The following is a 13193-nucleotide window of genomic DNA, read 5'->3' as shown; positions in this document are numbered from 1 at the left end:
CCATGAGGTTGCGGGTTCGGTCCCTGCCCTTGGTCAGTGGGTTAACAATCCGGCGTTGCCGTGAGCTGTGGTGTAGGTCGCAGACGCGGCTCGGATCCCGCGTTGCTGTGGCTCTGGTGTAGGCTGGCGGCTACAGCTCCGATTCAACCCCTAGCCTGGGAACCTCCATATGCCGTGGGAGCGGCCCAAAGAAATAGCAAAAAGACAAAAAAAAAACAATTCCGACTAGGAGGATCCATGAAGATGCGGGTTCAATCTCTGGCCTCACTCAGTAGGTTAAGGATCCAGCATTGCCATGAGCTGTGGTGTAGGTCTCAGACGAGGCTTGGATCCCACATGGCTGTGGCGTATGCCAGCAGCTTCTGTTCCAATTCTACCCCTAGCCTGAGAACTTCCATATGCCTCCCTGTGGCCCTAAAAAGCAAAATAAATAAAACCCAAAACTCTTAGAAAAAAATGTAGTAGTGAAGCTTCATGACAGTTTGTTTTGACAGTGATTTCTTGGAGATGACACCAAAAAAGCACATGCAAAAAGATAAAAATGGACAAGTCAGAAGTCATGAAAACCAAAATCTTATGTGTGTTAATGGACAGAAAACAGGATGAAGAGGCAAGCCACAAAATAGGACAAAGTATTTGCTTTTGCTTATCATAAACTGATAGAGCCTTAATATTCTCGAACATATAAAGGAATTCAACAACTAAACAACAAAATAGTTCAGTATAGAAAATGGACAAGGGATTCAAATAGACAATTTCCAAAGATGATATACAGATGATCAATAAGCACATGAAAGTATGCTCAACGTCATTACTCATTAGAGAAACGCCAATCAAAATCAAATGATTTATCACCTCACACTCATTAGGGTGGCTACTTACAAACTAAGAAGCAAAACCCAGAAAATAACAGTTGTTATAGAGGATGTAAAGAAATTGAAATCTTGCATTGTTAGTGGGAATGTAAAACAGTATAGCTCCTATGGGAAACAGTATGGCAGTTAAAAAAACTAAAGAGATACTAAAAGTGAAGACAACCCAAATGTCCATTATCAGAAAAATATCCATTCAAACAAAATGATGATATATACATACAATGGAATATTATTCAACCTTTAAAAGGAAGGAAATCTGTCAAGAACTACATCATGGATGGTCTTTCAGGACATGCTAAATGAAATAAGCAATTCACAAAGACACACCATATGGTTCCACTTATATAAAGTACTAAAAGTAGTAAAATTCTTAGAAATGGTGGTGGTTATGGGGGAAGTTGTTTAATGGGATAGAGTTTCAGTTTTGCTAATAAAAAAAAAGTTGGGGTTCTTGTCGTGGCTTAGTGGAAACAAATTTGACTAGTAACCTCGAAGACCCAGGTTTGATCCCTGACCTCACTCAGTGGGTTGGGGATCTGGCATTGCCGTGAGCTGTGGTGTATGTCACAGATGCGGTTCTTATCTGGCATTGCTGTGGCTGTGGTGTAGGCCAGGGGCTACAGTTCTAATTTGACCCCCTAGCCTGGGAACCTCCATATGCTGTGGGTGCTCCCTTAAAAAGACCAAAAAAAAAAAAAGGTCTGGGAGTTCTGCTTGTGGCACAGTGGAAACAATTCGACTAATATCCGTGAGGATGTCGGTTTGATCCCTGGCCTTGCTCAGTTGGTCAGGGATCAGGTATTGCTGTGAGCTGTGGTGTGGCTGGCAGCTGTAGCTTCGATTAGGGTTTGACCCTAAAAAGCAAAAAAAAAAAAAAAAAAATTGGCCTCTGTTGCACAACAGTGTAAATAAACTTAACACTACAAAACTGTATGCTTAAAGATGGTTAAGATAGAGAATTTTGTATTTGCTTTTTTAAACCCCAATTAAAAATAAAAATTATAAAAGCAAACCTAGCCACTTATGAAATAAAAAGTAAACAAAAAGGCATTGTACATAAATTAATATCAGACAAAAGAGACTTGCAAAGTAGACTTGAAGACAAAAAGCACTGCTTGTACTAAAGAGTATCCTTTTGTACTGATTAAAAAAAATTCATCAGGAGTTCCCGTCGTGGCGCAGTGGTTAACGAATCCGACTAGGAACCATGAAGTTGCGGGTTCGGTCCCTGCCCTTGCTCAGTGGGTTAACGATCCGGCGTTGCCGTGAGCTGTGGTGTAGGTTGCAGACGCGGCTCGGATCCCGCATTGCTGTGGCTCTGGCGTAGGCCGGTGGCCACAGCTCCGATTCAACCCCTAGCCTGGGAACCTCCATATGCCGCAGGAGCGGCCCAAGAAATAGCAACAACGACAACAACAGACAAAAAGACAAAAGACAAAAAAAAAAAAAAAAAATTCATCAGAAAAGTATAACTTAGAATTTGATGTATTTAATACAAAATCTTCAAATAAGTGAAGCAAAAGTTGATAGAACAAATCCAGTAATTTAACCCCCTAAGTAAATAAGGAATAATCAAATAATTTAAAAAATGAGAATAATTTGAGAAACAACTCTGTACCTAGCAACTGCAGACTACATGTTCTATTTGAAAAAATCTGTAGTATTTTAGCCTACAGTGGTTTTATAAAGCAAATTTTTTAAGCATTGATATTATATAAAACACATTATTGGAGTTCCCGTTGTGGCTCAGCAGAAATGAATCCAACTAGTATCCATGAGGATGTGGGTTCAGCCCCTGGCCCTGCTCAGTGGGTTAAGGATCCAGCATTTGTGAGCTATGGAGTAGGTTGCAGATGCAACTCAGATCCTGCGTTGCTCTGGCTGTGGCATAGGCTGGCAGCTATAGCTTTGATATGGAGCCCTAGTGTGAGAATTCCACATGCTGCAGGTGCAGCCCTAAAAAGCAAGCAAAACCAAAAACCCACATTATTAGTGGAATTAATTTTGTGTTTAATAATAATAAAACCCTGTGTTGGAACAAAGATGTATTTTATTTATGTATTTATATTTTTTAGGGCTGCACCCGCAGAATATGGAGGTTCCTAGGCTAGGGGGTCCAATCGGAGCTACAACTGCTGGTCTACACCACAGCCACAGCAATGCCAGATCCAAGCCACATCTGCAACCTACACCACAGCTCATGGCAACGCCGGATCCTTAACCCACAGAGCAAGGCAAGGGATCGAACCCGCAACCTCATGGATGCTAGTCAGATTTGTTTCCCCTGAGTCACGACAGGAACTCCACAAAGATGTATTTTAAATAATGCAGCATTTAAAGAAGAAATCATAGTGGAAATTAGAAAAGTCAAGTGAAATGATAGCTTAATTTTAAGAGACACACCTGGAGAGAGAGGCTTAAATACAAGTGTTAGTAAAATGCTTGAAACTTATAAACCTATCACCGCTTATTATTTTTGCTATATAAAAATTTCCCCCCATTGTCAAAAATTTCTCACATTGCTTGACAGTAACTGTGGATTGGCTGCTGCAACTCTGTGTGTGTTTGTTTCTCTTTAATTGGTTTTCATGCTGAAACAGCAGCCCCTATATAGCACTTGCTCCTTCATCATATAACAGATGGTTTGAACAAGAGAATGAGTGAAACTATATAACTGTGTTCAAAATCACTGCTTAGATGTTTCTTATGTATATTTGTTCACATTCAGTTGGCTAAAGCAAATCACATGGGCCAGGGATGTATATGCTCCAAAGGGATGAACGGTAATTATAGTGGGAGGATATACACAACCCTTTCATTTAGGCATTCTAGGCTGTGAACAATAGAATCTGCTATAGCTTTCACAAAGCTAGAAGTTAGAAACTTCTCAAGGAGTTAGAATAATTAGCAAAATAAACTCCCATAAAAGTATATAAAGTAAAAATAAGATCTAACACAGGATAAATCTTACCAACGTTTAATTATTTGAAAAGACTAAGATTATACTTAGGAAGACAAAATAGAGGAAAATGTACGTATTTTAGCAGCAGCGAAAATTGGGTAATGCAGTAATGTGATTACTGATTATGGAGAACTTTAAAAAGGTATTGAGAGCAATAATTTGAAAATTTAGATGAGGAAAAATTACTAGGAAAATATGTAATTCCCCAAAACTTACTGGAAAAGAAAGTAAATTGCTGTGGACCATTTTAAAAAAATTTTTTTCAAACTCCAAGATTTACCTTAGGTTTATTAGCAACTTCTAAAATGGGAGTAATTCTAGCTGTGCATAAATTACTAGTGAATAGGGCCAATAGTAAGTGCTCAAATATTTGCTGAATGACTAAGGAAAAATGAGGGAATCCTTAACTCATTCTATGAGAATAATGTTGATTCTAATATCTTAAGAAAACATGAATGAAAAACTCATGAAAATATGAATGAGACTTTTAAGATTCATTTTTTATAGTATAAAAGAACCATGAAGAGTCTTTGTATTTTCTATGACTGCCATAACAGATTACCACAAATTTGGCAACTATAAAACAACATGAATTTATTATTTAATTTTGTAGATCAGGAGTTCCTGTCGTGGTTCAGCAGAAACAAATCTGACTAGTATTCGCGAGGACTCAGGTTCAATCTCTGGCTTTGCTCAGTGGGTTAAGAATCCTGCATTGCCGTGAGCGGTGGTATGGGTTGCAGATGCAGCTTGGATCTGGTGTGGCATAGGCCAGCAGCTACAGCTCTGATTCTGCTCCTAGCCTGGGAACCTCCGTATGCCGCTGGTGCAGCCTTTAAAAGACGAAAAAATTTTTATTTTATTATTTTTTTTTGTAGATCAGAAGTCTACAAAAAAAGTTTGAGACTGTAAGACAAATCCAGGTGACCCTTCTTCGGCTCTGATCTGTAGGTTTTATATGAGAAATTGCTTCCAAATTCATTAAGATTGTTTGCAGAATTCAGTTCTTTGTGTCTATGTGTAGTGTTGAGGTCCCTCATTTTCCATTTTGTCTGGCCGGAGCCTCTCAACTCCTTTTAGACCACCTGTGCTCTTGGTCACGTTGCATTATCAGTCTTTAAATCAGCAGCAGCTGGTGGAGCCCTGCTTTACATCTTTTCTGCCTGTGGTTAAAGTTTTCTACATATTTCAGAGTAAGCTCCCTATCCTAAGATTACTTATTAGAGGAGTTCCTATTGTGGCTTAGTGGGTCAAGAACCCGACTAGTGGACATCCCATCATGGCTCAGTGGTTAATGAACTCTTCTGGTATCCATGAGGATATGGGTTCGATTCCTAGCCTTGCAATGGGTTAAGGATCCAGCATTGCCGTGAGCTGTGGTATAGGTTGCAGACATGGCTCAGAGCCCACATTGCTGCGGCTATGGCTGTAGCCAGCAGATGTGGCTTCGATCCGACTCCTAGTCTGGGAACCTCCGTATGCCGCAGGTATAGCCCTAAAAAGCAAAAAAACAAAACAAAACATAGTGCTGGAAAATTTATGTAGGGAAAGCAGTGAAATTACAGACTTCTGCCTTATAGTGTCATTCAGATGTATTCCAGTGAAGGGCAAAAGCATAAAGCTGTTAAGGGATAGCAGTAAAAAGTCTTAATGTTTTCAGAGTAAGGAAAGATTTCTTAAGTAGACACAAAAGGCTTTTTTTTTTTTTTTTGGCCACACTTGAGGCTTGCAGAATTTCCTGGGCCAGGGGTCAAACCTGTGCCATAGCAGTGGCTCAAGCCACAGCAATGACAATATCAGATCCTTAAACTCTAGGCCACCAGTGAACTCTGAGTGTTTTCTAAAGAAGTTGCACATGTATGTTTAATACATTTTCCTGTTTGACATATTTCATGACAATACTAAGAATAGCCTAGCATGAATGGAGTTGTGTGGAATAAGAAGAGGCAAGTCAAATTTGACTTTTTGACTTCTTGGAGCTATCAGGTTGTTCTTAAGCTAAAATCAAGGTTAGGTTGAACTTGTCTTAGATTTTACTATACAGCTCTTTGTCTTCTTGTTGCATGGCCTGCTTGTGGTGGTATTGTAAACCTGCAGTGTTGGAAGGCTTTATTAACAGAGACAGACAGGTAGTACTTCCATCTACGAAATATGCTGCTGAGCCTCTGCATTTTGTCATTCACGTTTTTGGCTGGCTTCTGGGCTTGTGAGCCTCAGGAATTGTCCAGTCTACTACCTCTCATGATACTTCTCTCTAACTAGAAATCTTTAGTTTGAATCTGCTAAACAAAAGAGAGAAACCATTACAATCAGTTCTTCAGTCATTGTACTCTCTGTCTAGGTTGCTTGTGTAGAAACCTGTGTGTACACATGTTTTTGCTTCTAGCATTTTTAATCTTTGCTCACTTTACCCAGTTTAGGATGCTGCTTTTACCTTTCTCTAAATTCTCATTCTAAGGACCTGCTTTTGCCCCATCTCTTCTGTGATGACTCCTTTATCTCAATTCTTAGCACTTTTCGTATACCATCTAATATTTTTTTTCTAATAATATTTTTAAGTGTACATTTGTTTCTTTCCATCTAACTTGTAACTTAAGGAAAGGGTGCATGTATTAGATTACTTTGTAACCTATATAATATCCCAGTGGTCTTGTGTATAGATGCTCAACAAATAATCAATGATAAGAATGTATTCTCTTGGAGTTCCTGCTGTGGTGCAGTGGGTTAAGAATATGACTGCAGGGGCTTGGGGTTGCTGCGGAGGTGCAGGTTTGATACCCAGCCTGGCGCAGATGGTTAAAGGATCTGGCATTGCTGCTGTGGCATAGGTCATAGCTGTAGCTTGGATTCAGTCCCTGGCCCAGGAACTTTCATATGTGCAGGTGAGGCCATAAAATAATTTTTAAAAAGAATGTGTGTTTTTATAATTATTTTAATTTAAAAATACTCATAATATTTTAGGCGTCTTGATGCCTCTTTTAGAATTAGAATATTATTAAGTATAATGCTAGATTCTTTATTAGAATATCTTTTTTATTCTTTTGCAGTTAATCTGTTTTTAAAACTCATTTTTTGAGATTGGCATCAATTATTGTCTTTTGGTTACTCTATTAGCCAGTTTAGTAATTAGATTCCTCCATTCTACTTCAGCAAGAAGTTGAGAACTTTAAGAAGCTAAATCTCATTAGTAAAGAGCAATTTGAAAACCTAACACCTGAACTTCCTTTTGAGCCAAACCAAGAAGTTCCTGTAGCACCTTCACGGTCGAGGCAAGGTATGTAAATCTGCTTTTGTTTAAGTGCCTGAATATTATTAAAGCAGTTCTAAATTGTCTTTAAAGTTTACTTCTTTTTCATTTGTAGAAAACATTTAGATATGTGATTAAAAAAACTAGAATTTTAAAACTCAACTTTTATTTATACTTTGGTGAACTTTTAGAGACTTAAAAGTGTAGATTGGGGGAGTTCCCGTCGTGGCGCAGTGGTTAGCGAATCCGACTAGGAACCATGAGGTTGCGGGTTCGGTCCCTGCCCTTGCTCAGTGGGTTAACGATCCGGCGTTGCCGTGAGCTGTGGTGTAGGTTGCAGACGCGGCTCGGATCCTGCGTTGCTGTGGCTCTGGCGTAGGCCGGTGGCCACAGCTCCGATTCAACCCCTAGCCTGGGAACCTCCATATGCCACAGGAGTGGCCCAAGAAATAGCAACAACAACAACAGACAAAAAGACAAAAAGACAAAAAAAAAAAAAAAAAAAAGTGTAGATTGTAGTTCTCCTGTGGTGCAAATGGGTTAAAGATATGGCAGAGGCCTGGATCACTGCTTTGGTGTGGGTTCCATTCCTGGCCCAGGAATTTCCATATGCCATGGGGGTGACCAAAAAAAAGAAATACAGATTGTAAATTTGGTAAGACAACCATGTAGTAAATGGACAAAGTTTGAATCCCACCCCCCTTACTCTTGGTGAATATGCAGATAATCAATCACAGAGGTGATCTGGAAGTCTGTTGTAACACTATGTCATGCTCAAACGCAAGTGCGTACTTAAAAGTAGGCAGAATTTGTTGATTCTTTATGTATTTAATTTGATTTTGAGATTGCTGGTAATGCTTCTCTTCTTGAAGTAAGGAAAAGTTTTCACTGACTTGCTGATTCCTTAAATCTACTACTAGCATCATTCTTTGCATTAAGGCCTTAGCTTTGTGTGAAAATATATATACATTTGGGAGAGTCAAACATCGAATCTGATATTTTCAGGCAAGTGTAACTGACTTTAATATAGTCTTTCCTGAAAGCAGGTGAAAGAAAAACTTTTAGTGGTTCCTGCCATGGCACAGCGGGTTAAGAATTCGACTGCAGTGGCAGTGACTCACAGCTGCGCCACAGATTCAATCCCTGGCCCAGGAACTCCCATGTGCTTCAGCTGTGGCCTTAAAAAAAGAAAAAGAAAGGGAAAAAGAAAACCTTTTAATTAGGAAAACTTAAGACATATGCAAAAATAGAGCAAACTGCACAATGAAACCCTATGTACTCATTAGCTACTTAATCAGCTCATAACTAATTTTATTTCAATCAACTCCACTCATTTTCTTGACCTCCCACTGGATTATTTTGAGGCAAACTCCTAATCATATTCACTGGTTTTATTCCTAAATATTTCTGAATGTACTTTAAAAGATAAGGACTATTTATTTTAACACATAAATAACACAATACTGTTATTACATTTAAAATGAACAGTAATTCCCTTAATATAAAATATTTAGTTGGTATTTAAATTTCTTCATTCATCACTTAAAAATATCAGGATCCAGAGTTCCCACTGTGGTGGAGTGGGTTAAGTATCCAGCGTTGTCTTTGTGGTGGCGCATGTTCATTCCCCAGCCTGGTTCAGTGCTTAAGTAGCTGGTGCTGCTGCAGCTGTGGCATAGATCACAACTATGGCTTGAATTAGATCCCTGGCCTGGGAACTTCATATGCCACAGGTTAGCCAAAAAAATAAATAAAATCAGGATCTGTGTAAATTACAAACACTGCAATAGGTTGATATGTCTCTTTTAGCCTATAGGTTCATACTGTATTTTTTCCTTGCACTTTATTGTTATAGAAACCGGATTATTTGTCCTATAGAATTTCTCTTGCTCTGGATTTTGCTGATTGTATATCCTCATGGTTTCATCCAACCATTTTCTTGTTCTAAATTTTCTTTGACTGTGATTTTGATACAGCGATTTGATCAGATCGAGGCTAACATTTTTGCAAGATATGGCGTATGTAGTGTTGAATACCAGGAGGCACATGATACTCAATTGCCTTTCTTTTTGCAGTGTTAGTCATTGGTAATCAATGCTTAGAACTTTTTTTCTTCTCAAGGGGCTGCAAAATAGTGCTAATTCTTTTTTCATCATTCCTTCTTAATTTAGTAGATTACTTCCATAAAGAGTTCTTACAGGGAAAATAATAAATTTTTAATTCATTCCCTTTGTTTGTTAGTTTTCAGAGTAATGAATGAGCTGGTTCTCTACATCTTTCTTTGGTAACTAACCATTGAGGACGTTTTTTTGTTTGTTTTATTTTAAAATTATCACTGATTAAAACTACTAGAACTCATCAATAAATTTGGTAAATTTTCAGGATACAAGATTAACATACAGAAGTCATTTGCATTTCTGTACACTAACAATGAACTATCAGAAAGAGAAGTTAAGGAAATAATCCCACTTACCATTACATCAAAAAGAATAAAATACCTAGGAATATAAACCTATCTAAGGAGGTAAAATAACTTTACTTGGAAAACTATAAGATACTGATGAAAGAAATTTAAAGACAACATAAACAGATGGAAAGATACACTATATTCTTGGATTGGAATACTTAATATTGTTAAGATGATCATATTACCGAAGGCAGTTGACAGATTTGGTGCAATTCCTTTCCAAACACCAATGGCATTTTTCAAAGAACTAGAAAAAAATTGTAAAACTTGTATGGAAATACAAAAGACCCTGAATAGCAAAAACATCTCTCAAGATGTTTCCTTCTCAAAGGAAAAACAAAATTGGGGTCAAATTGAAGCTGCAGCTGCTGGCCTTCACCACAGCTGCAGCAACACAGGATCTGAGCCATATCTGCAACCTACACCACAGCTCATGGCAAAACCAGATCCTTAACCCACTGAGTAAGGCCAGGGATCCAATCCATGTCCTCATGGATACTAGTCAGGTTCATTACCACTGAACCAGGATGGCAGTATTTTTTTGGATCCATCTCATAAAGCAAGGGAAACCAAAGCAAAAGTAAACAAATGAGGACTTTTCTTGTGGTGCAGTGGGTTAAGGATCTAACATTGTCACTGCAGCGGCTTGGGTCGCTGATGCGGCAGAGGTTTGATCCCTGGCCTGGGAACTTCCACATGCTCTGAGTGTGGCCAAAATAATAAAAGAAAAATAAATAAATAAATAAACAAATGGGACTTAATTAAACTTAAAAGATTTTGCATGACAAAGAAAACCATTGACAGAAAGAAATGACAACCATCCTACTGAATGGGAGAAATTATTTGCAAATGATATGACCCTTAAGGGATTAATATCCAACACATCTAAACAGCTTATACAACTCAACATCAAAAAACCCAAACATTTGTTTAAAAAGTGGGCAGAAAAACTGAACAGACATTTTTCCAAAGAGGATGTGCGGATCCTCATAAATACCTTTGATGGATTTTTCTCTATTGTCTTATTGATACTTGTGGCAGTTGTCAGTTTAGACTTTTAGCTCCAAATCTGCACTTTCGTAGCTTTGTTCTGTGATGATGGAATTGGACTTTTAACTGTCTCATTTGCCAACTGGCCTGATGTTAAGCTTTGTCAGTACTCTAGTTGCTACTAAGATGTTCATTGTTTCCAGGCCTTTTTAGTTGAGGGAGCTTGGAATTTTTTTTATGGAAAAGATGTTGAACATCTTTTCATGGACCTGTTGGCCATTTGCATGTCCTTTTTGGAAAAATGTCTGTTTTTTATGTTATGAAATTATGTTGATAGTTTCTGTTCAAATTTAGGATTAAGGTTTTAATTTTGATTTCTTAGATTTTATATTTGTACCACCTTTTTACTTACAGGAAAATGTTCCTAACTACAGTAACAGGATTATGTGTTTATCATATGATAAAATATTTTAGAATAACAGTAATGTTACTATGAATACAAAAGAAGGTTACTTTTTTTAAAGTTTTTAAAACTTTAAGCTTTTAAAAAACCTTATACTTTAAATTTTTTTTAAAAGTCTAAATATGTTCAGTCTATATGATATTTGTGTTTAATTTGAATACATTAAAATTGATAATTCAAGCTCCTCACTACACCGTAAAATTAAAGTTCCAATACATGTATTAAATTTAATTAATCAATTAAAATTCCCTAGGATTCACTTTTTTTTTTCTTTTTTAAGGCTGCAGCTGTGGCATATGGAGGTTCCCAGGCTAGAGGTTGAATCAGAGCCGTAGCCACCAGCCTCTGCCACAGCCACAGCAACATCAGATCCAAGCCATGTCTAAAACCTACACCACAGATCACGGCAATGCTGGATCCTTAACCTACTGAGTGAGGCCAGGGATTGAACCCACAACCTCATGGTTCCTAGTCAGATTTGTTTCCACTGAGCCACAGTGGGAACTCCCCTAGAATTCGCTTTTAACTTTTTTTTTTTTGTCTTTTTGTCTTTGTTGTTGTTGCTATTTCTTGGGCCGCTCCCGCGGCATATGGAGGTTCCCAGGCTAGGGGTCGAATCGGAGCGGTAGCCACCGGCCTACGCCAGAGCCACAGCAACGCGGGATCCGAGCCGCGTCTGCAACCTACACCACAGCTCACGGCAACGCCGGATCGTTAACCCACTGAGCAAGGGCAGGGATCGAACCCGCAACCTCATGGTTCCTAGTCGGATTCGTTAACCACTGCGCCACGACGGGAACTCCAGCTTTTAACTTTTTAACAAATTATGTCATACAAACTTTTAAAATCCAGTGAGTCAAAGTGATTTAAAGTTATTATTGAATTCAGAGTTTGTGTGTGTGTGTGTGTTTATCATGATGAAAGAAATGGCAACTTTTTTTTTTTTTTTTGTCTTTTTGCCTTTTCTAGGGCCAATCCCATGGCATATGGAGGGTCCCAGGCTAGGGGTCTAATCAGAGCTGTAGCCGCTGGCCTACACCAGAGCCACGGCAACGCTGGATGCTTAACCCACCGAGCAAGGCCAGGGATCGAACCCGCAACCTCATGGTTCCTAGTTGGATTCGTTAGCCACTGCACCACGACGGGAACTCCACGAAGTGGCCACATTTTAAATAAATGAAGATTTCAAGTTGACATCTTTGTTTAGTTTGGCACCTTGGACTATACCCTATGAGAACTATTAATGAAATATGCAAAATCTTAGAATAAACTACAAATTATACCCCGGTCCCCTAATAATCTCAATGATTTTTATTGTTAACTGGGCAGATGTGTTGCTCTGTGCAAAGGGAAAAAAGATAGCACTCCATTTTGAAAAGGAAAGAAACATAGACAATAAGGTTTGCAGCTATAAAAATACGCACTATTCATTTGAAAATGGAGCCTTCTTAAAGACAATGATCTGGTAACTATCAGCATCTTCCAAGAAGTAAATATTCTCCCATATTCACAGTTGAATTACGCCATATCTCCCACTCTTCTTCTTACTCATTTTACTTATATCATGGGCACTTTCCCAAGTTGTTAAATCCCAAAGAGATGAATTTTACAATGCATAAAAATAACAAAAAATTAGAAGGAAGGGGCAGGAGGATATGTGTATGGGATTAAGAGATACAAACTACTATGTGTAAGAGATATAAACTACTATGTATGTATACTAAGCAGCAAAGATACATTGTGCAGTACTTGGGAATGTAGCTATTAGTTTTGTGGTAACTTTAAATGGAGTATAATCTGTAAAAATATTGTATCGCTGTGTTGTATGCCTAGAACAAACATAAGACTGTAAATGAACTATAGTTCAATTTTTAAGAATCACTATGAAAAATTAACATCAGTAGAAAAAGTAGTAGCAAAAGAAGCTAGAGCTTCACGTAGAGGAAGACTTATGTGGCTGGTAAATAGGAAAAGAGACTGTACACTTTACTTTGATGAGATTTGCAAGTTAAAACCACAGTGACATACCATATTATAATTCAACAGTTTCACTTCAGGAGTTCTCGTCGTGGCTCAGTGGTTAACGAACCCTACTAGTATCCGTGAGGACGAGGGTTCAATTCCTGGCCTCGCCTAGTGGGTTAAGGATTTGGTGTTGGCGTGAGCTGCGGTGTAGGTCGCAGATACGG

General features: G+C 38.3%; 1 protein-coding gene across 15 annotated transcripts in view; it reads left to right on the top strand.

The window, feature by feature from the left end:
* LARP1B (La ribonucleoprotein domain family member 1B) overlaps positions 1-13193 on the top strand; it is a 104775-nt gene that overhangs the window by 54623 nt on the left and 36959 nt on the right. For 13 of the 15 annotated variants that reach the window (XR_001298434.2, XR_002346804.1, XR_001298437.2 and 10 more), the window contains one exon: positions 6988-7111. The exons of the other annotated variants lie outside the window; for them this stretch is intronic. Coding sequence is in view for 9 of the 13 variants with exons in the window: in XM_021101600.1 (XP_020957259.1) it covers positions 6988-7111 (124 nt within the window). In the remaining 4 variants the exon portion in view is untranslated. The remainder of the gene's footprint in view (positions 1-6987; positions 7112-13193) is intronic. 15 annotated transcript variants of the gene reach the window in all.

Source organism: Sus scrofa, chromosome 8 (genome assembly GCF_000003025.6).
Source record: "Sus scrofa isolate TJ Tabasco breed Duroc chromosome 8, Sscrofa11.1, whole genome shotgun sequence".
Lineage (NCBI taxonomy): Eukaryota > Metazoa > Chordata > Mammalia > Artiodactyla > Suidae > Sus > Sus scrofa.
The sequence above is the reverse complement of the archived record's forward strand: the minus strand, read 5'-3'. Positions and strand labels throughout refer to the sequence as shown.